The sequence below is a fragment of the Grus americana genome, chromosome 15, assembly GCF_028858705.1.
Source record: "Grus americana isolate bGruAme1 chromosome 15, bGruAme1.mat, whole genome shotgun sequence".
NCBI lineage: Eukaryota > Metazoa > Chordata > Aves > Gruiformes > Gruidae > Grus > Grus americana.
The window spans coordinates 10,065,532-10,092,072 of NC_072866.1; the positions used below are offsets into that span (position 1 = coordinate 10,065,532).

Genomic DNA, 26,541 nt, shown 5'->3' on the forward strand with positions numbered 1-26,541 from the left:
TGAATATCTGCGCACCAGAGGGAGGAAGGATTAGTCCCATTAGGGCAGAGCACTCGGGGTAATCCCGCTTTCAAATTAGGGATTTCACTGTCATTAATCTGATGTGAAAATAAATAGGGCAGGAGCTTAATGCCTTTGAGGGAGCCGCAAGCACAGGAGGAGAAGATGGGCTGGAGGGGCTGAGCAGGGACAGGACCGTTCAGCTCAGAGCCTCCAGCTGCAGCCCCTCGGGAGGGTTCGGGGATGAGGGAGGACAGGAGCATCCCCCGGAAACCTCTGAGCCCTGAGCAGGGGCCTCCTCCTCCCTCCTCCAGTCCATTCTCCAGCCAGAGCAAAACCCTTCCCTACAGTGGGTTTTGTTCCACCTTTTCAGCCTTTTCTTCAGAGGCAACACAAGTTTTCTTTTGTCTCTTTTCTATCTGCGTGCGGCAGTGTTGCCTTTTTCCATGTCGCAGCAGTGGCTGACCCTTGCTGACTATGCTGACAGCCTCTAAATGTCTGTGACCACAAAGCTAGGGGAGAGCCTTTCTTTTTTTTTTCTGTTAGAACATTAAAACAACTCTTCTGGCATCCTGAAAGACACCAAATTTGGTTTTGGTGTCTGATGGGACAAGGGAGCAGTGGCTCTGCCTGTCTTTAAGGAATGGGGGCACTCGTTTCAACTCCAGTGACAAGTCTTCTCATGCAGGTGATTATTTAACCATAAAAACCACAATTAGATCATTTGAGAGAAAGAAGGAAAGAAAGAAGGAAAAGAAGTTTTTTAGAGATCTGATGAGCAGAGCACCTGAACAGAGGTCCAGGGTAGCGCAGCCGAACGGGGGCTTTACCCTGCAAACATCTTCAGCCTTAGGCTTCAGTCACTGCTGAAATCAAAAATCAGGGGCAGATGCCGGGTCCAGAGGGCAGGCAGGTTTTCTGCTCAGGAAATTTTCTTTTTGAAATGTTTGTCATTTTGTATCATGATGAGAGTGATCTGAGCGGCAAACAGGCACCGACCCAGGAGCCAGAAGAGCCCGGGGTGTGGGAGACCCCGGCATCCCTCAGGGTTTCCCGTACTGAGGATTCCCTTCAGCAACGGGCTGTGCCTCTGTCTTTCTGGGGGTAGACTCTTCCACGTTTTATGCAAAAAAGTCTGTCTTAACTGAACGTTGCCATAAAAACTGGTCCGCACCAACAATTCACTTTTGACAAATCAGTGTTTTCTAACAGAAAACAAAATCTAATTCTTGATGGGTTCTGCTAGAAACAAGGGCTCAGGCAGTGGCGAGCAGGATGGACAGCAGTAAAGCACCCAGCAACCCTTGGTGGATGGTGGATTCAAAAGCTTTATCATCTTGTGGTGAGGAAAAGTGTAGGAGTGGAGCTTCCCCGCTGCTGGAGCCGCAGGGGATGGAGCCGGCATGAGCCCAGGGTCAGTGTCCCAGGGCAGGACAGAGCAAGGTTGGAGCAACCAGGTACTGGGCCAGTGCACTCCTCTCCTCTGGGAGAAGCAGGAGACGTAATTCATCAGCATAGTTACACCTTTTTTAACAGTTCAAAATCCACATGCTTTTATTTTTTGTACTTTAAAGGAAAAGAAAATATCTGCAAGTATAATAAGAGAAATGAATGCAACTGCAGGCACCCTGGGAATAGCGCAGGAGCCCTGTTTACAGGGAGTTCCACATGAATCCCATCAAGCAATGCAAATATTGTAAGTAGGATACGGCCACGGGTTGGGCTTTGTTTGAGTCTGATGCAGGCTGTTTTCTCTATGGAGCAGGATTACCGCTCTGTTCCTAATTAGGTGTAAGGGAAGGGGATCCAAACAGCCCCTAAAGATGTCAAAAATGAGAAAGCAGTCATTGAAGGGAGGGAGAAATTAAAATAAACCGACGTTGGTATTTCAGCAATGCACAAGTCCTCTGGGGCTGTGGCCAGGAGCTTCTCCTGCTCCAGCTCCTCCTGCATCGCTGACGGGGTGTTGTGGTTTAACCCAGCAGGCAGCTGAAACAGCCACACAGCCCTTTGCTCCCTCTTCCCCTTGAGAGGGAGAGAATTGGGGAAAAAAAAAAAGGTAAAACTTGTGGGTTGAGATAAAGACAGTTTAATATGACAGAAAAGGAAGATAATAATAATAGAATATACAAACCAAGTGATGCACAGCGCAATCGCTTACCACCTGCAGACCATTCATGCCCAGCTAATTCCCGAGCTGCAGTCCAAACCCCCAGCCAGCTTCCCCCCCCCCAGACATATACGGAGCATGACATCATATGGTATGGAACATCCCTTTGGTCGTTGGGGTCAGCTGTCCTGCCGTCCCTCCCAGCTTCTTGTGCACCCCCAGCCCCTCGCTGGCAGGGCGGTGAGAGGAGCTGAAACGTCCTTGACTTGGTGTAAGCATTGCCTGGCAACAACCAAAACATCGGTGTGTTATCAACATTATTCTCATCCTAAATCCAAACCGCAGCACTAGACCTGCTACTAGGAAGAAAATTAACTCTCCATTTTAGACAAGTGGGTTTCCAAGTCTGACGTGTTTGGTCCCCAGCATGGGCTCCAAGGTATTCCTAGCTCTGAATTCTCAAATTAAAGCCCTCTCTAAAACAAGAAGTGGGTTGGGTTCAGGTTTTAGGGAAGCTGCAGGACCTGACCCCGCTGATTTCTCTTTTTTCTTTTAATCTGGATAAATGAGTGTGTGTGTGCAAAAGTAGTTTGAGACTGTAGCCCTGCACTTGCCTAATCTTATGCTGTGATAAATCTTATGCTGAACTGCTAAAATGCCGGATAAAATACTTCTAAAAGCAGCAGGGATAAATACAGTAGGTATTTTTGTTCAGGTTTCCAGAGCAGGAGAATTGTTGTTATCAGAAATAAGACAATGTCTATGTGCTTCTTTCTCCGTGATCCCTTGCTCACGCACAGTTGTGTGTTTGAAAGCATAAAGGTTTATTTATACACAGATGTTTCCAATTATTTTCCTAAGAACAGTTCTCTCATTCATGCTTAATTTGTGAAACTCCTGTTTAGTTCCCCAAATTCTTTTTTTATTATTTTTAATAGTCATACCAGCAGCAGTAATCATAAGCTCCGAGCCTGTTTTGCTCTGATGCAAATCACCACTTACGACTTTGAAACTATTAACGTTAGTGCAGCTGAGCACTGGTGGGTCCTGTAAGAGAAAGTGAAAGCTTTTTACGTGTAAATAGCGCTTTGCTTCAGCTTCCCCCCTCCCCGTGGCCGCTGAAGCCTGTGCTCTCCTTAACGCCCTCCTCTCACCTGGTTCGAGCACGTCAGCATGCTGGTCATCCTCCTGAACTGCGTCACCCTGGGCATGTTCCAGCCCTGCGAGGACGTGGAGTGCCAGTCGGAGCGGTGCACCATCCTGGAGGTAAGGATCTCGTGCGGCCCCGCTTGCCTGGGACGTGCGGGGTGCGGTGGGGTGGCCATCCCGGGAGCTGGGACCCCCATCTTGTGCCTTTTCCCCAGGATCCAGCCGCGAAAGCCCTTCCCATAGGGATGGTTTTTCCAATGCAAAGTCTGTCCTCCGAGGAGACCTGCTGCCGTGGTCCTAGGTGAGACCCGAAGGCTGACTGATTTGGACTTACCCCAGCAAGATCCTTTCTCTACACAACCAGTAAGGGTAGGGGGACTCAAAACTGGGCATCCAGCTCCCACTGGAGGTGTTGAAACACATTTAATTACAGGATGGCCAATGCCACAGGGAATCTCTTGCTCCCAGTCAGTTTGTTCCACCCCAGCCAGCTCACTGCTGGCATCTCTTGGACTGCTGCAGTCCGATCTGTGCGGTACGACACCGCTGACTTTGCAATTTCATTCCCTCCTTTGTGCACAAAAAAGCACGGGATGGGCCCGTGCCTTCTTCTCCGCAGCAGAGCCCACCAGCTGAAGTGCAGCATTGCCACGTGCCGGGATAACTGACCTTTGGGAAATGCATACGCGTACAAAGCTCACAGACCCTTGTTGGCTACCCCAAGCTTAGTGGGGCATCATGCTTGTCACTTCATCCCTCGCTGCGTCCTGGCAATCCCCTCGCTGCCATATGCCCGCAGGATTCATTTTGGAAGCACATCCCGGCAGCATCTGGTGTGTGGGCTGCACCTTGGCGCTGGGCTTCCTGCAGCAACTCGGTTCTCAGGCTTGGAACCAACTTCCCTTGTTTCTAAAGCATTACATCAACCTAGGCAGGGACTACCGACATGTGGTAGTGTAACTGGCTTGGTTTGTTCAAACCCCGCACAGATCTGCTGCTGTACTTCCCTTTGAGCATTTCAGCCATACAGGAAGGCCAGTGGGATCCTTCCAACCAACCTCTCCTGCCTCTCTCAAAGATTGGTCCAGAACTGCCTGCAAATGCCAGGAATAGCAGAGCTGATCATCAAACCCTCTTTCAACCTTAGAAGAGGATCTGTTAAATGCAGAGCCAAGTAAACCAGATGAATTCAGAACCCACTAGGTTTGTTACGGAATGAGATTGATTTTGGAGGAACTGTTGCCACCAGAGGCATCCAGCATAGGGATCGTCTCAGAGGGTCAGGCTCAGGGTTGGTGTGAAGCGGCATCCAGCAAATGCCACACTGCAGGCGGCTGTGGGCTAAGCTGCCCCCAGAGAGCCCGTCGGAAAGTGTCCGATCTCACCTGAAAGGTTACACTCCATGTGCCTGCTGTCTTTCTGCATGTATTACCCACGTGGGACTTTGCTTGGAGGACGCCTGTCCCTGCCAAAATGTCCAGGCAGACAAAGGGAATCCTGCCTGGACGAGGAGGTGACTTTATTGAATGCTCATTATTTGCTTCCTTTTTTTCATAATTTAATCAGGTTGCAATCATATGGCTTGCATGGTCTGTTCTCAGAATAGACACTCATACATTTGCAGGGATCCCAGGCACTGAATTTGGTTTCTAATAGCAGCTTAATGATTACAACGTATATTTGCAAAACCCAAAGTATTATCCTGAAGGGTTTGCAGGCAGAAAAGGGCTGTAAGTAAACCCATCGTTATCCCTCACCCTGTCACAGCTTGCAGGAGGGAATGGAAGCCAGAACATGAGGTAGAAAAGCCCGAACTCCTTTATGGAGGCGTTCGGATGCCAGTTATTAAATGAACTGAAATAATGGAGCAAAACTTCGGTGTAGTTTATCAAGGGAAAGGTTGGTTGATAAAACAGCCAGAGAAGATGGTGCTCACACACAGCCACGCAAAGGTACGTGGATGCACAGTGGGAACTTGGCTGCTATGTGGATGCTCTCACAATTTACCATTAATCCACTCAGACCTCAAATTGAAAGTGCCAGAGACACAATACCAAACAGTATGATCATTGGTTTGAACAGCAGCAGTCATGTCTGTAGATCGAGAAGTTCGTGTGCTTTATCAAGTGTGTTATTCAAAACAACAAAGCCTCTGCACATGATTTAAAAGCAATCTGTATCTCCCGATGTTCAAGTTTACAGGCAACATGTAGAAGAGTATTTACAACAGAGTCCACTTCATGGTATTTTCAAATACATCCACATTTCATGCATGTACATTTAGTCTCCAAGAAGGCTGGAGAAATTACAGCTCTCCAAGTCCCCACCACCCTACAGAAGTCATTCTTTAAGTAAAGGCTGAAGCATATCCTATAGGGCAGCAGTGGATTAATTTGCACACCTTTATTTTCTCGTTTTGTTTTCACAGTAATCTAAAACCCAAAATTTTTACCTTCATGGGCACGCAGGCTTGCCAGCAGGATGCCCTGAGCCTCTGCACCACAAGGCACCACTCCAGTCCTTCCTCACATGCCGCAGAACTGCCCTTATAGCTCCTGCTTCAGCCTCTGCTTGATGGGCACGTTCGCTCCCAGCTGCGTCTGGGTCTGTGGGTAGGAACCTGGTCCCTTTCAGAGTCCATGAAGGCATCAGCAATGAAGCACATCCCCCTGGGTTAGGTGGGACAAAGTCTTTCCAGGAGGTATGAGCTGCCTCGTCTGGAAATGCAGCTTCTGCTGCAAGTTGCTGAGACCTCACGGACCAAACCACCAGCTGCTGTTGAACGCGTAGGCTTTAAACGCCCAGAAACATAGGCAGCCTGTACAAGAGCCATGTCCTTGTATCTTTGTCAGTAGATCAGTAGAAGGTGATCCCAGGCAGTGGACTGACCCAGGAGCTGTGCTCAGGGCTTGCCATCACCCATCAGGTATTGCAGGATTTATTTCTGAGTTCGGTAGGTGGCACTTTGGTACCGGTGCTTTGCCTTGCAGAGTCTGCCAGGGTGTACAGAGTACCTCTGCAGTGGGAGCGCTCGTGTCTCTGCTTTCCCTTTCCCTGGTAACAGACCACAGCAGAACTGACTGTAATAATCTTTTACTGGTCTCTAGGCATTTGACGACTTCATTTTCGCTTTCTTTGCGGTGGAGATGGTCATCAAGATGGTGGCTCTGGGGATCTTCGGACAGAAGTGTTACCTTGGAGATACGTGGAATCGCCTGGACTTCTTCATCGTGATGGCGGGGTCAGTAACAAAACCTCATAAATTTGCTCTTCACAGTGAAAGCAAGAAAACCCCAGAGAGCCAAATCTGTAGATTGTCCTGGCTGGTTTTCATAACGTCTTGTGAAAGCTGCCAGGCTCAAGCCAAAGCAGTCTCACAAGTCTCATTTGGTTTCACCTCTGGCAACTGCACCGGATTATGGGGTGGGGTATGAATGTCAGGGCAAAAGGTTTTCAGTAGCAATCCTTTTGCCAGCGTCGTCTCTGTCAAATCAAGTGCACGCTGATCTCGTCCTCGCGATGGCCGGTATGTCCCAGTGCTCGCGGTTAAGACTGCTGTCTCCAGAGCAGGTGGAAAAAGCACACAGCAGCTCAGCCCCGCTCCTGCTATGTGACACCATTAGACTGAGACAGAGAGGCAGAAATTGGCCAAAAAAGAAGAATCTAGCCCAAAAATCTGGTTCAGAAGGTTGAAATCCCAGTGGGAGAAGCTGGCCAGAAGTTGACCCAAATTACAAGTGCAAATGCCTCCTGTAAACTTCTCTCAGTGTACATTTTAATACCGTCTCCCACAGCTGCTTATTTGTGCAGGATGTGTTAACGGACAGATATAAGGAAGATCGGGTGCTTTTGACATCAGTTCCCTCACACCCATAGGGAAAAACTGAGTGGACTAAAAGCTTGGCAAGTCTGAAAGTTCTTTCTATAAATAAATGGATTTTAGAAACCCCAGGCTCTCTTACCTGCTTAGTATACCCTAGAAAGGGATAGACTGCTTTAATTACAGAGCTCTGCCTTCTTTCTATATTCCCGGGTTTATAATGACCAGCCTGGGGTTAATTAGAACATTCCTGTAATATGTTGGGGCATTTTTACCCTTACATTAGTGATGTACAATCTTCACTGCACTAATGGAATTTTGGTTTGCTCCATGTTATTTGTCTGGAATACAACTAGGAATGGCCTTACCGGTTTGAATAAAACATGAGCTCTCCTGAGCGGAGCCGCCTTTGAACCCGTATGTGGTTACAGCCCAGGAAAGAACAGCAGGGACAACAAAAGCAGTTAATTATTTTTTCTTTCCAAAGCTGCTGCAGCGTTTAAGCCAGAAGTAGTAGGGGAAAAGCAAGGCTGTGGTTGCAGGGGGAACTCGGGATCAGAAATCTGCCATCCATAACCAACGTGCCAACAGTGTTTCCCCGCATTGAACCTGTGGGATGAGCTTTCCTGATGGGCGAGAAGAGGTTCCCCACATCATCAAACAGATCATCCCAGCGAAGCGGGAGAATAAAACATCCCATGCAAGCAGAAAGGCTGAGCCCGCTGCTCATACCTCGGAGTCAGGTTTGGCACCAGGATCTCTGTTAGCACCTGGGATGAGGGGGAAGGTGGCTGGTGAGTCAATTTGGTAGCTTTCTGGGGCGTTTCCCCACCCTCCGTGGCTGGCATATGTTTGAGAAGAAGGAAAACAGCAGAAGCACCAGGAGACGCCACCGGGAAGCCCTGCTGCCAGTCTGGCGTTACTCAGGCTGAAGATGAGAAGCAGAAGGCCCCCTTCTCTGGCTGATCCTGGGCCATCCCCAGATGATTTCGGTGTATTCGAGCCATACCCGTGACATTATTCCCCGTCCCTCAGAAGAGAGGCTGGGCTGGGACCTGGGCTGGCCCCTAACGCTGGTGGAGGGCAAGGAAAAGCTGCGTGATGGGCTGAGGTTCTTCACCTCTCCCACTGCCACCATTTGATCCAGTGTCTGCTCCTAAAACTGGAGGTGGTTTTAGCAGGGATCACGCTACTGGAATAACAAGAGTTGCTTTTTCCAGCAAGCGGATGGAAGTGATGAAGTAGTTATGAGACTTTTTCTGATAAGGGAAACAAATGATAGGCAGTGCTGCCTGCTTCATTTGTCCCGTTCGGTCTCCTCAAATAAGCTGATTTGGCTTACTTGCAAGTATACCAAAGAAAGCGGAGGGTAAGCAGGGAAACTACAAAATAAACATATCTTCTGCCTCTAGCAACAGATTGTGTCTGAAGTTTGTTCCAGCACTGAAAACCCTTTCATGTTTTGCTCGCCTGAGAAATGTACCCTGGAAAATTTCAGACCGAATGGAGCTTACAACCTTTCAGTCTGTCCAGCAGCCAAGTTGAAAGCATTTCCCGAGCATCAAAAATATTGTCCACAAGAGCTGAAACCAGAGAGTTTTCTTGTGCATCCAGTCCCTGGAGACGTTGCAGGCTCATGTGATATGCTTTGGACATCTTTAACTTGACAGCTGAAGGACTGGAAACTGTTCATGGTAGAAGACATCACAAATGCCTGTGTCTCCTTTTTTCCAGTACCCAGAGGCTGTAGAGAATCACCTACCAAGTGCCAGTCCACGCAGCCCTCCGGTCCCTGCATACCCAAAACTTCCAGCTCCAGCAGTTTTCTGTTGGGGATTTCCAGGGTATTCTTGGTTTACAAGTGTGACATGAGAACAAGACTCCAAGATTGGCTTTGGCAAAGAAACTTATATTTTTTTCTTGAAGGTTTCAGATGTTTTCACTGCTTGTAGAAGGTCCAGTATGGAATCCATCAAGTGGTTCAGGTTAGCTTCGGTGGGTGATGTAGATCTCCCTCCAAACTTACTTTCAGATCCTAAATGGAGTATCACAGAAGTCCAAAGTATCGGGGTCAGAAAGTCTGTTTCCTAGGCCAAATCCTGGATTATTCGTCTTTTATCAGCCCCATTGAAACTCCAAAGGCCAAGTAAAAGTGAGGCCCCAGGAGTTGGCCCTTTAACACGCTAATAGTTGCACATGCTCTCTGGAGTACACCACCAGCTCCCACTGGAGCATTTCGTACTCCTTTTACATGCCATTAGTAGTTCAAAAACTGTATCAGTTACACTAAAATCCACTTACTCAGTCACCCGATAAATTGTGAGTGTGCTGGATTGGGACCACGCCAGCAAACAGATTCGGGCTTTGGTGCTGTTCACTTCAGGGACTTTAAACAATACTTTGTCTATTCCTGCAAGGTCTGTTTAGAGCAGACACCTGGTGCTGGCTCCAGGCCCCTCGACGCAGGTGTGAACGGGCATTTCGGATGGCTTTCCCGCTGTGTGGTCCTTCGTGCGGCTCCGGGCTGCTTTCACTGCTCTGCTCCGGCTGCCTAATGAACATACGTTAGATTTAAAACCTGTTTTCGTGCCGTGCTGAGTTTTAAAACTATTCATCATGCTCGGCTCAGTTCCTACATACAAGCTTTAAGGTGGTTTTGATTTATAAAGACTCACTAACTACTTCAGGAAAAAAAAATATATCTCTGGAAGGTTATCACTAAAACCAGCGCAAAAACACCAGAGCCTCGCCACGGCAAATTAAGGCTAACGGGCCAAAGTCACCTCAGTGCAATGCCAGTGGTATCGCGGAGTTACAACAAGCAGCTTCAGGACAAAGACAAAAGAGAAGCAAGCATCAGAACATCTAGATATTCCCAATTAAACCTTGTAGGGCAGGGCAAGGCATCAAATACGAAGTGCAAGGCTCGGGCAGAGCAGAGCAAGGGCACAACGGGCAATGATGCACCTGAGCAAGGCTGGCCCGAAACCAAACTTCCCTCTGCTGTTGCCTGAAATCCATTCAGCTGTTGCTTCTTGATGGCACATAATGATTTTGGTCCATCCTGGGCTGCAGGATGCTTCAATTGAAAATTTCTTTTTCCACTGAAGCTTCTGAAGTGCCTGGTTCCAGCAGTTCAGCTTGTGTTTCCCTTCCTCCTTCCATATCTGCTTGTTTATTTAAAAAAAAAAAAAACCCACCCAAAAAAATAAAACAAAAGCTCTTTCTCCATGGGATCCAATAGCTTACTCGCAGGGTTGCTTTTGATGCTGTTATGTTATTTGAACAGGCGTGGTGAGAGATTTGTGACATATTTACAAGTGCTTCCCCGTAGTCAAACTCATAAATTGTAATTACAGCCATGCTAACTAGCCATAACCCCATTAAAAAAACAACACTACACACATTTGCCACTCATTGCTATAAAAGAGCAAGAAAACTGACTTGACTTAACATCCTTCCCAGCCTGGGAGAGAAATGTTTATGTGAAATGGAGACGGAGCATGAAAAAGAAAATGTTCCCTATTCTTAATAATAAAATGGAAACCAAACTACTTTAATGTCATTTGTCGGCTTGGTTATTCACATTTTTGTCATAGGGGGAGAGATGAGCTGGCGTGAAAATACGCTGGGGTGCTAGTAGGGGGTATAATATCAGAAACATGTTATTGACTTTGAGCTGCGTGGAGTTGTGCAGCATCTCCCCGAGAAGGCTGCGGATGCACCGCCGGCCGGAGCACGATAAGCTAATGGAAGGGGAGAGCAGCACGGCTGGGGGAGCTGAGCAGATGGGGGGGCTCCCACTCTGTCCCAACTGCTGTGTCCCTGACTTTGCAGCTCCTCGTCATGCCAAGTCCTGCTTTCCTGTGTGTTACCTGTGCCTGCAGCTTGTTAGCCCGGGAGCACGTCTGCCTGCTGACCCCTGCGGCATCGCTGCTCGTGTGGGTATTTTCAGTCTCTTAGAGCCTGAAATATCCCTCATATCCCCTGTTGACAGCACGATGCACACTATGAGCTGCAAACACAGAGTGGGTGGCTTTGCAAGCCTGGGCTGCTGCTCCCAAGGCACGCAGGCAGTGACACCCCAACCCCGGGCAGCCCCCGCACCCTCGTGCCCAGAGACCGAGCATCCCACATCCTGACGCCTTTCCTCTTTCCCCCACAGCATGATGGAGTATTCTCTGGACGGACACAACGTGAGTTTGTCTGCGATCCGCACCGTCCGGGTACTTCGGCCGCTACGAGCCATTAACAGGGTCCCAAGTAAGTAACGCCTGCGACCGCACCGCAGCCACGCTGCCGGGCTGGCCGGCTGCAGCTCGGGCTCTGCCTGCTCCCCCCTGGGAAAACCAGGGGGATAAAGCCACGCCAGCCGGCTCTCTGCTTGCTGAGCCTTGCAGTAGTAGTCTACTCCCCTGCTGCTGAGAGCAAGTTCATTTATTTTAATGGCAAGTTAGAGATCATTTATTAATGATTATCAATGTTGGTAAAGGGCAAGGGTGTAGATTTTAGACCTGGGGTGCTAAATTTTTGTGGCTGTTTTCCAACATTTTTTTTAACTCTTTGAGGCAAGTAACTCTCTGCTCCTAGTGCGAAGTAAATAACAAAGTTCCTATAAAGCAAGGGGAAAGGTCAGGTCTAAGAAGGATCTTCTTGCCCTGGATGGTTCATTGTCTCCTCTCAGCTATTTAAAGTCTTTCCATTTCTTTGTGTTCAGGATTAGAAGCACAGCAGCCTCCGTTGCTGGTAAAATACCACAGAGGGTTTGCTGTCATGTAGAACAAAATTGGGTTCATCCACGACAGAAAGTTCAAGTGGCCCCTAAATCCACTTTCAAGTGGCTTCAGCTGCTTGTCTTCTAAATCCAATTTGAGAGACGAACCAACAAGTTGAAGTAGTATCAGCCGTCTAGTGAGCAATCCTTTGCAAGGCGCTAATTTCATAGCGCTTTCATAATTTTTTAACCAAAATCCACTCAATTCAAAAACGCAGCGTCATTGTATGGAAATCATAGAGGTTCCTTGCAAAAAAAAAAAAAAAAGTACATTTCCTGTTCTTTTTAAAAGCACGTTTGAATGACACAGCCCCTCCAGTCCTCGCTGAACTTCCTGCCTAGACTAATTGCCCATCGTGTCGGCACATCTAGGGACAGCAAAACAAACTCCCCCAGAAGGGTTTCAGTTCCAGTACCTCAGATGAACATGCAAGGGAACAGATGGATCTTTACGCACAGGAGCCTTTGAAGTTTCTCTCTGAGCTCAAATTCTTCAGGATTTTTTTCTTTAAAAAAAAAATCTGTAAATTCGACAGTGACATCATTAGAAGTTAAAAACAAGACGAAAAGAAACGAGAGGCTAAAAGGGACCACAAAACCCTCCGGAGCTTTGTTTTCCTAATGAGGTTTTGTTACCAGGGTTTCGGAGCAGCCTGAAAGCACAACACAGTTTTCCTCCGGGATTTTGAGCACGGTTGCTCCGTGGCCTCGCTGGGACGGGGAGGAGCGGAGGGACGCTGGCACGTGTTCGGCTCGGAGCCCTGACAAGGTTTCAGGCTGGGGCGAGGGTCAGGCTCGCTCTGAAGTGGTTTAAATCCACGAAGCCCTTCATAGCTCTCCCTTGAAATAGTGGGAATCTCAGACTGGGATTTAGCTGGGCTAAGAGCAGAAGCCGGGGGAATTTGAGGATTTACATGCGTATTAAACCGAGGCCCAGGGATCCAAACGCCTGCAGGTCTAGGTGAAATTTTGATCTGAGCCCAGCTTGTGTTTTTCTTCCTTAGGAGTCTGATATTGAAGCTTTGAATTAAGCCTTTTAGGCTGTCTTCTGCTGCACTTGCCACTTCAAATTTTTTTTTTTTTTTACTCAAAAGACAGGCAATAGAAAATATTGAATTTTTTGTTAATGGTATGTGAGATTAAATCCAAAGAGCTCAATCCATGTTTGGAGTTGAGTTGCCTGGCCTGACAAGCAGCTAGGCTGGTCTTACAATACTACCGGTGTCTTGAACAAGTGCCAGGACAGGATTAGTATTCTTAGAAATATCTCAGTTCCTGGAGGGCAGATAATCACAGACTTTACTTGTTTATGAGACACTAACTCCATCCACTTTTAATATCGGTACTTTTGCTGTTTCAGACTGATATAATCCAGGATCTGTGGAGAATGGATAGCGACAACCATCTATTTTGTTGTATTTTTGCAGTTTCCGGTGATAACAGAGTTACATTTCTAGTCTTTCATCCCTGGGGATGCTACAGCTCAGCCGGGGGATTACCTCGGATGTCCACCGCATCCCAGCCAGCGGCACGGCAGCGGGTCCCACTCAGCCCCGTCCGTGCTGTCCCCAGTGCTGGGACAGTGACGCTGCCCTGGCCACTGCACCGCAGGCAGGAGCAGGGTTTTCGGCTCAGTGGCAGTCGCAAAAGGACATCGAGCAGATAGGAATTATGGCTGGGTCAGAAGAGATGAGCCTGGTGTTCAGTCGCAGGCAGAGGGGAAGCAGGGACCCATGAGAAATAGCCTGGCGATTTATCCCTGTGATGCCTGGGCACTTTCCTGGGTTCCAGCCAGTGCTATTAGCTCTTCGCTTCCAGGCACAATAAATTCACCCACAAGATTATTTCATTTTTATTTTATTTGTTAAGAAAAGAAAGGAGAACCCTAGCCAATAAAAACATCATGTCTATTAGAAATTATTCCTTGAAAATGACTGGAAAAATATAATTCCTGCAATTCGTATGTTTGGCAGGGGCTGTAGTTAGGGGGTTTTTTTAGTAGTGGTCACTGTTTTTTCAAATCCATTTCACTGCTTTATTTTTATTTTTCTGCTGTGTGGTTTAAACCAGGCATCACATGGAATGGGAACAGAAAGAAACCCTGATCCTCGTTCAGCCTAACCAATGCTCGTGCTCTTTTCCCATGGCACACTTGACATTCTGCTGAGAGCCCAGAGCACCCTTAGCGGATAGCGAACAGATGGATTCAATCTCGAGAATGGTGCCACTAAACAGCCCAAAATACCAAAAGTAGCTGAGCAGAAAAAAGTTGTCTGGCACAGGGAGATAAATTTTAACCATTTTTGGGAAAAAGAAAGCAAGGATATTAGTGAGAGTGGGGGGAAGAAAAAGAAGAAAAGCCCAGCATCCTCTTTCCAGTGGGAATTAAGTGAGTCTTTTCTGCTTTTCCAAAGATAGATTTGCAAGAAAAGTCTGAAGGGCAGTGCTGTGGGATGTGCTCCTGGGGGGCTTATGACGACAGCACATGTTGGGAACAAGCGTTACGAAACCAAACCCCCATTTGCCTCCAGCTCTAGGTTTCCCCCGGCACATGGAGCAGAGGCCGGTGCTGTTCCCGCAGCTGGCACCGGCGTGGTGGTTACAGGGGATGGCAGGGACGCTGGCCGGCATCCCGCACCACCCATGGCACTCGCCGATGCAGCCTGGCTGCCAGCGCCGTGTCCCTTCCCCGCGGGGTGGCATTGGCGCCGGGGCGGCACGGGGACAGGGCTTGGAGGGCAGCCGCCGGCAGGGCTGGCACGGGGCCGGGCGCCAGGATGGCAGCTCCTCCGGAGAGGCATCCGCTGCCGGCGCCAGCAGCAGGGAGCCACGCCGGAGCCAAGATGCAGCTGGGCATGGAGACCTTGAGAGGCTCTTGCCCTGGGATGCAGAGGTTATTACTCACACCTAATTATTTATTAGCGCAGACTTCTTGGCCAGGGCGGTTTATCCACTCATGCTGTGCTGACAAGGTAATGTCGGCTCCAGCCCTGCTTGGCTGGGTTGCATTTCCGCTGGCAGAGCGACACGAGGAGGCGGGTGAAGCGGCATGATGGGGCTCCCGCTCCTGCTAGCGCTGCCTGCCATGGCCTGGGAGGTGCCAGGCTGGACAGACGCTGCTCTCCTGGAGAATCTGCTCCTTCCAACACCCATCCATGTGATCTACAGATGCCAGGCTGCAGCCCAGCGTCGTCACTGGATTAGCAGGAGAGGTATCGGGCATGACTTGGAGCTGGCTGAGGGAAGAAGCCAATGTGGAAATTGGTGGGGGAAGAGAGGCTGCGTCAGTGTAAATGCCGCGCTCCGTTCAAATGGGATGACTAATGGAGAGCAGTATCCTGCTAGGGGAAATGGAGGGAGAAAAAGCTCCACATGGGCAGGCAGGAAGAGGTGTTTGCAGAGCAGCATTTTAGTGGGATAAAACACCTCTAAAGGCAGCAGTGTCACCTTACCCAGCAGCCGCATTGATTTCCACCATGGCATAAACTTGAGCCCTGCTCTTTGCTGAGTGCCAGGCTCCCAAGGCTCTGTTTCTGGTTTTATTCTTTTCTATAATTTAACATTTGCCTTTGTCTCTTCCTCTTTTCATTAGTTCTCCTCTCATCAATTATCAGCTGTTGAAATGATGGCTGGTTGATGTCTCAGAGGTTCATTTAACCTCTATTGAGCTGCAAGTCGTTATTCCCTTTTTATTCCTGTTTTATCCTTGAGTTTGAAGGTGCCCTGATGTGTCAGACAGGAAGCATGCTGGACAGAGATGCAAGGGTTAGCAGAGGATCTGCAAGGTTGACTCATTCCTCAACCTTCTTATTTAGGATGGAAGATCTTGCACAGAAACCAGCATTTCCCTGGCAGCAGAGGTGCTGAGGGAGCCCCTGCTCTGCTCACAGGTCCATAGGGAGCCTTGCAGAGAGGTGTGGGACCAGCTGGGAAGGTCTCCCGGCAGCTTGCGCAGGAGGAGGGGAAGGCAGCAGAGCTGAGAGCTTTGCTTAGAGGAAGAAACATTTGTATCCTGCTTTTTCCCCCTCAAAAAAGTAAAAATTTCTCCTGCCTCCCCTGCTTGGCAGTCCTGCAAGCTTTTGGAGTATGAGTGGGGTTCAGCTGCCGGTGGTGGGCAGCAAGGAGAGGAGCCCTGCGTGGAAGAGGAGTTGTCCACAGAGGAGGCCCAGAGAGCAGCCACAGCTATCATCCTATACAAGGCTTTGTATTGTTTAGGGGAACAATTTGTGTGATTCGTGAGGGATGTTCAATATGTTTATAAATATATTTTCACAATTTCTCAGGAGGTTGATGGTTTGCGGGGGTGTTTCTCCAGGAAAGACTGTCTTGCAGTTTTGCCCATGTTTGCATGTTGTTGAGTGCTGTGTTACTGAAAACATCTGAAAAATCCCACTCTGAAGTCCACCCTTTGGAGAAACGCTGTTGTTCCCATGTGTTGCTAAGCCTTTTGCACTCCTTACTTTCCTTTTCAGCCTTAAGGTTTAGGGGAAAACATAAACATCCCAATTCCTCTGCCCAAGATGCGCTGGCTGCATGACCAAGCCTGAGAGCAGCTGGGATCCGTGTGGCATTCGCACTTTCCCTGTCAAAGGGCTCCTCTGACCTGTTTTCTCTTTCTCCCCACAGGTATGCGAATACTCGTCACCCTGCTGTTAGATACTCTGCCTATGTTAGGCAACGTCCTCCTCTTGTGCTTCTTTGTCTTCTTCATCTTTGGGATTGTCGGTGTGCAGCTCTGGGCAGGGCTGCTGAGAAACAGGTGTTTCCTAGACAGGAATTTTGCAATGTAAGTACAGCAAAAAACCTCCACCTTTTCTTCCTTTCTCCCTCTCCCCTGCCAGAGAAACCCCGGCGGTCAGCAGGGTTAGCGTCCAGCCAGGGTGCAGCCAGGGTCGGATCCAGCAGCACATGGATGAGAGCGGGACGTGACCGTGCTGCACAACTGTAATGGCAGCTCTTAACAGGGCTGTCATCTTGATTCACAAGGTTGTTGGCTTCAGGACTCCGAGTCTGGCTAGGTACTTTTTGTATGAAAAAACCTACTTGTCAGCAAGTTACTGAGGGTTTGGAGTGGTTTTCTCATGTTTTCCCTCTGCACCTGAAGGACAAGGACATTAGTGGTTTGGGTTATCTCTGTCTGGGAAGCTGGGATCCCTGACTCTGAGAATTTAAGGATTTAGAACAAACAAAAGCATTAGAGCTCTCCTAAAATTACCAGTTCCCCAAAGTGTGCAGGTCTGGGAGGTCACCTCGCACACCACACCACCTGGCAGGGAGTTGATTAGGTGGTCTGCAGGCTGGTACAGACAGCACCACGGAGGTGCTGCTGAAACAGATGAATCTTTGTAAGTGTATTAAGATAAGAAGCTTGATGTGCAAGCCATTAAAGACATTTGTACACTGCTCGCAGGCTGGGACAGGCATCAGGGATTGGAAGCACGTTTGATCACAAGCTCTTTTTGATGCAAACTTTAGTTTTGCTTCTTCCAAGCTAGGCAGTTGCATGGACCGGAATGCTGACCAGGTGCTGAGGGTGCTAATGGGCCTTAATTGCCCTAATGACCCTGACCTGGGACCCCACCCACACCCTGCCCATGGCCCAGGAGCTCTATTTAAGCTCAGCCTGTGACTCTTAGTCCTGGTTTGAGCCTGTCTCCAGCTTTGTATTTGTTCTTGGTTCCTTTGGCTTCTGCCAGAGTTCCCTTGATGGATCCTGGATCTGGTTCGTCACTTGCTGTGTCTGGGGCTGTGAGTGGCCACTGCTGCCAGCCCTGGGCTCTGCCTGCTGTATTCAGGCTGTGTCCATGCAGGTGCTGCTTCTGGCTCATCCCCTGCCGTGGGGCAGCCTGGCTCTTGCTGCTCCCCAGCAATCCCTCAGCGTGATACTGAGCTTGGGCTGTTTGGCACTGGCCCTTCAGAGGTGCAATGTAAGGGCATGCTGTAAAACCCATGAGCACAACAAAAAGCCTGAAGCTTCCATGGAAAAGGGAGGTCTGCCTGGGAAAATCCTTCTGAAGGGCTCCTGTCAGAGACTGCTGAAGATGTCAGTGCTCAGAGGTGAGGAAATGCCTGAGACCAGCTAATCAGGGCAACTCTAGATCCATAAGAGAAGATAGAGCCTGTAATTATATCTGTTTGTAATCATCTGCTGTCTACAACTTGTATTGTGTCTGGAAGACAAGCAGAGATTATCCCTCAGCTCTAGCCCAGGTCCTGTTCCTGCCTTTCACTGATTAGTCCTGTGACTTTCAGCTCTCTGACCCTTTCTCTGTGCTGCAGACCATCTGCGATGGGCACTTACGCATCCCATCAGAGATGCTGAAAGGCAGAAAATCGATGAATCTGCTGTGTGTGTGTGCGCACTTCCGCTCCTGCATCTTGATGCTCCAACCTCGCAAGGTCTCCTGTGTGCCCACGGCAGGTATTTGCTGGTCACGAAGACCCTCTGTCACACAGAATAACCCCTAAGGTGTCATTTCAAAGCCCAAAGAGTGGTGGTAAAGCTGTGCCTGGCTGGCCCCGTTGTATGGGGCAGGCACTGTGCATGGGCAGTGCTTTGAGCACAAGGAGTGCAGAGCTGTAATTAGCTTCAGCGAGTCCCTCTCATCTCTTTGACCAGGTTTCTAAAATGCTGTGTGATTTCCTGCAAAGTGGAGCTTTTAAAATTAACCACAGGGGAAACGTTTGCTAAGTAGAGATATTAAGCAGCCCTGGGAAAGCAGGCTGTTATATAATGGCCATTAGCAGCATCAAAGGCGTCGCAGGATTTTCTTATCCAGGGTCTTGGTCCCGGTCACTGAAGGCAAAATCAGGCTCCCTGTGCTAAGCCTCAGGACATGTGTTTGAAGAGGCACTGAGGTTTGTGAGAGACCTCCTCCTTCCCGCTTCACCACAGCTGTGCACAGGTTTCTGAGGGCCCCCAGCAGCAGGTAGTGATGAGTTTGGGTGGCTGTGGGCTATCCGTTGCCTGTGCCCGAGTCCTGTTGCTTGATGCCGTGTGCTCAGGGATACTGTGAACAAAGTTAGAGCATTGCAGAGAAATTTGGAGAAATGAGGCTTCTGGCATGCCCACTGGGCAGCTCTGTGGTAGGAGAGGGCTACTCAGCTCTGCTGGTGCCAGTGTCAGTGTAACGAATGTGCGTTGCTCTCGTACCATCACCCAGACTGAAGCTGCTGTCTTGCTCTGGGTTTTTTCTGGGTTAGCTTTAGAGCTGAGAAACCTGGCTGTACTGAACCAGTCCCTCCTCTTCCAGCTAGAAGCTATCCCAGGTTGATTGGAGCGTGGTGGGAAAGTTTTGGGGAATCCAGATGGAACTATTCCTATCTTTTCTGTTATTTCTTATTCATTCTCCTGGATCCACAGTTCCAGGCATTGGGATATGGTTCACTCCCGCAGTGGTCTTTAACATCCCAACAGCAAGTTGTACGGGGGGAAAGGCATGGAGTGATTTCAGTGTGGCAGTAACGGGGAAAGCGCTTCAGAGTTACATCATTCTGCTGTTGTAAAGAAGGGCTAAAATATACAGGACTGGGCCCAAACTAGCAGGTCCTGCTGACCAAGATGCCAGCTGCCTGCAAGATAGTGTGGAGACAGAGGCAAAGTCAAGCCTAGGGTTAGACTGGAGAGGGTCCGTCACTCTGTGTCCTCATGCTCCATCCCTGCGCCAAGCTGCCATGCTTGGCATCAGTGCTGGAGAGCCCTGACCATCCGTCCCCATGCAGGGAGAGCTGCCTAAAAGAAGAAAAACAACAACAAAACCTTCACGCAGGGGATGCAGGATTAAAGTTAAGCTCTGGGTTTGGTTAGAAGTAAACAGAATAGAGCTCTGTGGGAAAGGGGGAATGAGATTCTGGTCATTTAGTTTTGTCTGCCAAGTTCCACTAAATCCCAGTGGTGGTGTCCTCAGCCTAAAATAATGTTTACCAGCCCTTCAGCAGACTGAGGAGCTGGAGGATGGACAGGCATGCTGTGCACCTGGGTTGGGACTGAGCAGATGATGGTCCTGGTTTGGATTTTCCTTACAACCCCATAAAGGGGAAGACCTGAGTTATTGGTGGGGCTCACCTTGGTGGTGGTGTCAGACCCTCCCAGATGAAAACAGAACTGCTTTAAAGCAACGTTGAGCATCTGAACACAGTCCAGGGTGCCAGGCAAGGAATGATCATAGCCCCAAAGGTTTTCTGGAGTAAAGCAAGTGTAAATGAGCTCAGAGACTGGTGCTTCAAATATAGTTTCTTCTCTGCTGCATGCTTCTTTGCACACTCGCTGCCAGCAGCTTTCTGGGCCATTCAACTTTACAGCAGGCATCAGTTAGAAGAAGTGACTTTGATTTTTCCCATCATTCTTCTTCCTGTGGAAACATTTTCTTTTAAAACCCCCTTGAAAGTTGTCTGCTTCAAGTAAAGAAACTATTTTTAAATATAGTACATTCTGATAAAAATTTGGGGACTTCTTTGAGGTGCGCTGGAAATATCTGCTTTCTCTCTCTCTTTGAAAATTGCACTGTTGCAATGCAAAATCATGCTGGAAGGAGGTTGTTTTATTAAGAACTCTCTTTTAGTAGTGACTTTGAAGGGATTACAGGCAGTTACTGGGCTGTTGCAGTAGCAAGTTGGCAACCAATAAACTGGAGTGGGTCACTGCTGTTCAGGACATGTGAGAAGCTGTCACTCGGTGGCCAGCTCTGGAGACCCGAGTGGTGCTTCAGAGGTCCCTGGTGGCTCAGAGACCTCTTCAACCCCCCAGGCAGCTCGGTGACCACACTGCTCATCCCCTGGCATTACTCAGCAGTGGGGAACAGCAGTGCCAGGATGGTCTCCACTGCTATGTGAGTGAGTGCAGGAGATCCCTGATGGAGCTGGAGGGGGAGTTTCAGAAGGGCTTTTTGGTTGGTGTGGTCTGAGAGGGGAAGGCTCGGTATGCGTGCGTGGGAAGGGCAAGGGAAGCCAGCGGTTTATCTGTAAGATCTCCAGGATGTGCGTCTCCCCCACGCAGCCCCTCTGGCTTCCTCCTGCCATTATGAGCTGCTGTCACTGTAAATAAAGGCATTGGGTCACCCTCAGCTTGCTGGGCTGTTGCTGTTCCTTGCTTGTGTGTTGTTATGCAGGGGAGTGTTTTACCCCTCCTGAGCCTTTCAAGGAACTCAGTGTGTTGGAAGGAGAGGGGAGAGCTGTGAAGTGCTTTGTATTTATCTAATGCTGCAGGACAGTTATAATGGGAGCACTTCAGTCTTAATTAACTCTGTACCTGCTTGGCATTGTACTGCCTTTGGCTCCTTGGCTTTTGTAGAGCTGCAAGAAGGCACAGACCGCCAAGGCAGACAGCTCTGAGTTTGTCTGAAAGGTACTTCTGAGTTCTGCTTAATTGCTCCTCCTGGCACCGCTCTGTGCTGCAACGTTGGGTTGTCAGCAGGATTTCCTCCAGAGAGCAGCCTCCTCTTGGAGGGAACGGATCCTGCTTGGTGCTGAGTTTCCTCCACCTTTTCCCTTTCCTCCTCTGCTACTCAGCTGTAGCAGGACTGTGTTCAATGCACACACACCATGGTCCAGCGGTTGTGGATGTTCTGCGTGGGATGGTTGTACTGGGGGGCAGAGCCTGGGGTAAAATGGAGGACAGAATAATTGTTCAGTCCCCTTTGACGTGGGAGAGAATGGGCTTTCCTGCCCCACTGCTGTCCTTCCTGCACATGGATGTGCTCAGGGACAGAGAAAGGGAAATACATTGCAAAGCTGCTGTAAGCCCAGGGGAAGATGTACACTGGGCAGCTGGCTGAGAAAAGGGTGTTAATCCTTTCTAATGTGATAACAAGATCCATTCTGGGGCTTAGTTTCTCATGTCTTTTCCCCAGAGCACAGGAGTCTCGTGATTAGTGGATTAATTACCATTAATAAGTTATTTGAACTATGCCTGTTGGCAAGTAACAAAGGAAGTCAGATTGATCTTTCCTGCACGCGGAGGTAGATGGTCTTGGCAGAGCCAGTTCATTTGTTTTGTGGATATTGGGGATTCCCTCATTCTGCAACACTGTTGTTTCTCATTCTTGCTCTCCCTCCGTCTTTCCCCTTTTTGGTTTTGCTAGCAGGGTCATCAAGCAGAGGAACTAGAAAAGGTCTTGAATTTGCATTGCTTGCTGTCAGTTGGTGTGTCCCTTCCCCACTGCACTCGGTGGTGGCAGAGGACCGTGCAGGTGTGGGTCCCTCCCGGATGGACGGATGCTCGTGGCGTCTCTGTGCCCAGGGCAGACATGGGAGAGGGAAGGGCTTGAAAAGGGCTGGACAGAAATTGGCCCCCATGCAACTGATTTTGCCCTGTCATAGGGAGGACTTTCTTTTAGTTTGTAAATTATTTTGGGGACAATTGCAAAAATGAGCAAGGCAGTAAAAAGGGAGGATAAAATTAGTTAGGCAGCGGCAGAACCAAATCAAGATTCATCCACCCTTTGCAGTCAAGCTGTGCTTTGTTTTCCTGGTTTTATTTTCCTCCCACAGCCACCAAAGTATGTCATTCATTTGGTTCTCCAGAGGGTTTGTGCCCAGATCTTTTCTACACAGCTTATTAGATCACAGCCCAGGGTGCTGCATCTGCAGGCAGTATTTCTCCTTCAGCCCAAGGCTTCTTAAATGGTGACTCATGGGAAACATGCAGCCTCTCAAATCTGTGGATGTGGCTCATCAAGGGCCATTCCAGTTGCAATATGTAGTGAATGGAGAAGCATTACATGGGAAGGGAGTGAGTCGTGTAGGTCCCAAGCCTGGCTGCATCCCCTCCTTCCAACAAAACTGGGTATGTGAGCTCCAGCAGAATTGACTGGCACACTGGTCTCTGGCTAGCTGTGTCCCTGGCCACCCTGCCCAGCTGGGGTGGGCATATCAGGAGACCAGAGACAAGCTCAGGGGACCAAAATAAAGGTGATTCATCTGGGACAATGGACATGTGTCAGTCCTGCAGCTGGGAGGGCAGACAGCTGCAGAGTTGTGTGTGGCACTGAATGTTGTGTATATTGTGCCGTGGTGGGAGAGGCAGCTCGCACGGGAGCTCGGGTGTGAGGTCAGAGCGGAGCATCATGCTGATGCATCAGCCTGTCTGTCTAAGCACTTCTTCCATGGTCAGTGTTCTTGGCACAGGCATGCGTGTGTCTGCATCTAAACATGAAACTGTTCCCAGGAAAGGAGCTTGTGCAGCCATAGCTGCTAATTACACAATCATCCCTCCAGATGGTCCATCTCTCTCTGCAAGTCCAGCTTTGCTCTGGGTAGAATCCTAATTACACTGACCCATGAGCTGCAGTGTGCTGAGCCTTCCCATCCTGCCTGCTGCCAAAAGGTGTTTATGATCAGGAAACTCCTGCTGCTGGTGTTGTGGTGGGGTGCTGCTTTCAGGGTAGTGAAGGAAATAAGTTTTTGCTGAGTTTCACAGCTCCACCTGGCTCTGGAGCAAGTTTTCCTGGATGAGCAGTTGTAGTTTGGAAGAGTATTTCACTGGAGTGGCACATCCAGATCAAAGAGCCTTGGTCACCATTGTTTGAATGGAAATGAGAAAGAGCAAGGGATGTTCCCAAGACCACACCAGGGTTGTTGCAGGGCTGGGAGTTCAATGTATAGTTTTAGGGTTGCAGGTTACTGTCTGAGACTCACCTCTGTGGCTGTTTCTGATGCAAGCACCAGGTTTGGGCTTTGAGCTGCCCAGACAGACAAAGTTTCGAGTTTGCGTGACTTGTCACATCGGGGATTTGAGAACTGCAGAGATCTGTTGAGCCTGAGCTGGAGGTCCAGGTGCTTTAATGAGAAGGTACCAAATGAGACGTCCCCTGCCATCATTCTAGGGACTTAGAGTAGCTCTGGAACCCACAAAGTCCTGGCTTCAAGAGTGGTGAAGTCATCCCCAGGGAAGCCAGTCACACCCCAGAGTCCTGTGGCCATGATACTTTGCTGTATCAGGCAGTGCACAGCGTAGTCCAGGCTTGGTCTGGGCTCTCGGGGATGTTAGACCCCTGTCACCACCGCAGGATGTGGAAAGCCCTGATCCCAATGTCCTGTTTGAAAGACTTCAGAGCTATCGAGCACTGCTGTAGAGTTCCTTGGGAGGAGGCTAATGAGACATGCACCCATGGCCTCTCAAACCTGGTAGTTTTAGAAGAAAATGTCCTTCCTGAGGCTGGTGGGGCTGGGATGGCTCTGCCCTGGGCTGCATCATGTCTCATGGGGGTGCGGAGCCCTCCCAGCACCTTCCTGGGCAAGGAGATTCAGGCAGGCACTGTGGCTGTAAGCAGAGACGCCCCAGTTGTGTGGGGTCCCCACCACTTTTATTCGAGGGTGCAGGAGCCCTTGCATCTGAACTGAGCCCCTTTCAGCATACCCACTAAGGCCAAAACAGAGCTGCCAGGGCTCTGTCTGCCACTTGTGAGTTAAGAGAAGTCACTTCTCAGGTGTCTCTTCTCCTCCTCCCCCCTGTTTCTTCTCTCAAGTTCCCCAGCTGTCTTTGTCCGCAGTCTGTAGACACATCCCTGCACCTCAATGTGTTTTAATCCTTTGCAAGCCTCCACAGTACCCTCTCTGTGTGACAAACTCTGCTGGTTGTAGTATCTGATCTAGCAAACACGGTGCTAGCGTAGCACTTAGCCTTCTCTTTAGCTTGTTTTATATGGAAATTTCCTCCAAGTGAAACCAATTTGTGGGAGGAGAAGGAGAAGGCTTTTAGGCAGTCCTGGAGGAAAAACATTTTTCAAGTTTCATCCTTGTCTCCTGAATCTAAGGCATAGAAACTAGGAGGAGGCTGTTACAGTTTTGTCTAGAGGTGTGGGAGCACTATGCAATGGGAGGGGAATAACTGGTGAATATGTTTAATCACCAGTGAGCAATGCCCAGTTCCTCTGACATGCTACTCTTGCCTATCCCTGAAGCTGGATGAAGCCTCAATACCCATCTCAAGTAATTCGTTGATGGAGAGCCACCAAATTCCCCAGGAAAATTGTTCAGGGTTAATTTCCCCTCAGCTCTGCCCTGCAGCAATTGTGCTCTCCTTAAAGTGCAGTTGCTGAGTGACTCCTGCTTGACTCGAGGGTTTTGGGGAGCAATTTCAAGCAATTGTATGGAATAACACTAGTTTGGCACTCACTAAAGCCAAATTTATTCAATAGTTAGGTACATTCAGAAACAGATAAAAATACAGCGTCCTGTCTTGAAGAATTACCTGCTTATCCTCCACCCGTATCTCACTTGGTTGTATAATTTGTGTTGCCTTTTCCCTTATCTCCTGACTGATTATATAGCATCTTAGATCCCTGCAGCTCTGAACACAGCAGATAGTCAGCTCTAGGACTTTGCACCTTCTCATTTTGAGCAGCGCTTCAGCAGTGTGAGTGCTGGTGGGTCTCACTAATGGTAATGAAAGAGCATGAAAAGTCCTGGGCTCTGGTTGCTCACTGATCTGCCCCAGAGCATGACTCAGGAAAAGGCACCTCCCTGCCATGCTGCAATTAGAGCACTTGCTTATCTTAGCTGTAACAGAGCCATAAACTTTATCCAGGCCAATTAAATCAGATATGCAGTAAGCATGCAGTTCCCGTTAATGTGGGCTCTTTCTTTTCTGAGGTAAGTACAGAAGGAATTTGAGATGGCCTGTGGCTGCATCTCTCCTTGTTAAAGTTCGTCTCACTCATCCCAGAGAGGTGCTGAGGGGCAAATTTATTGGAAAGCTGCTTTGCCATCAGCTCTTCCGAAGCATGTTCTGAGCATCAGAAGAGCTATCTTAAAATCCTTAGATGGAAACAAAAAGTTCCCTAGATTTTTGGGAAGCACCTGGCCCTGCTGGGATTTTTCTCTCTATACCATCTCATTTCAACTGCCCTGTTCGCTTGGGGAAGCTCAGGCTGATCTTTAACTGAAAGATCACTGGTGCCTTACAGGATGCTGTAAGCAAAAGGCTTTGTAGACAAAGGTAGGGGCTGATATCTCAGCTGTGACTTGCTGTCCCCAGTCAGATGGGGCTGAAGGGCAAAGGAGAAATAACACACCCAAACCAGGGACAGAAACCAGCGCCTTTTGCTGCTGACAAAACAAGGGATGCATTGTTTGTTCTCATCCTCCTCTTTCTTCCCCCTCCAGGACATACAACCTTACCTTCCTGCATCCGTACTACCGGACAGACGAAGCAGAGGAGAATCCATTCATCTGCTCATCGCATCGTGAAAACGGCATGCAGAAATGCTCCAACATCCCAAACAGGAAGGAGTACAAGGTGGAGTGCACCTTGAGCATGGACTCCTACACCCCGAGTTTATACAACCCTGACTTCAGCAGCAGGAATGCCTGCATAAACTGGAACCAGTATTACAACGTATGCATGGCAGGGGACATAAACCCACACAACGGAGCTATCAATTTTGATAATATCGGATATGCCTGGATAGCTATTTTTCAGGTAGGATTCTCCTAAATATTTTTCTTTTTCTTTTGTCATCTTTTGCTTGGAAAGATTTTGATAGATGCATCAGAGGAAAAAGGAATTTGCTTGCACCTGCATAAAACTGCAAATAAAGACACGTTGAGTAAATGAATCGGACAATAACCTGCACAAATGTTGCAAGAGAACATTTGGGGAGAACAGCCATTTTTCAGTGCTTTTTACAACAGGGGGAAAATACTTCCTGAAGCAGACGAAAGCATGACAAGTTCTAGCACTGCAAATAA

General features: G+C 48.9%; 1 protein-coding gene across 1 annotated transcript in view; it reads left to right on the forward strand.

The window, feature by feature from the left end:
- Positions 1-3,269: 3,269 nt before the first annotated feature.
- Positions 3,270-26,541, forward strand: part of CACNA1H (calcium voltage-gated channel subunit alpha1 H) — a 123,986-nt gene continuing 100,714 nt past the window's right edge. The window contains exons 1-5 of the mRNA XM_054843261.1: positions 3,270-3,376; positions 6,367-6,500; positions 11,245-11,342; positions 16,480-16,639; positions 25,957-26,272. Coding sequence (XP_054699236.1) covers positions 3,284-3,376; positions 6,367-6,500; positions 11,245-11,342; positions 16,480-16,639; positions 25,957-26,272 — 801 coding nt within the window. The 5' untranslated portion in view covers positions 3,270-3,283. The remainder of the gene's footprint in view (positions 3,377-6,366; positions 6,501-11,244; positions 11,343-16,479; positions 16,640-25,956; positions 26,273-26,541) is intronic.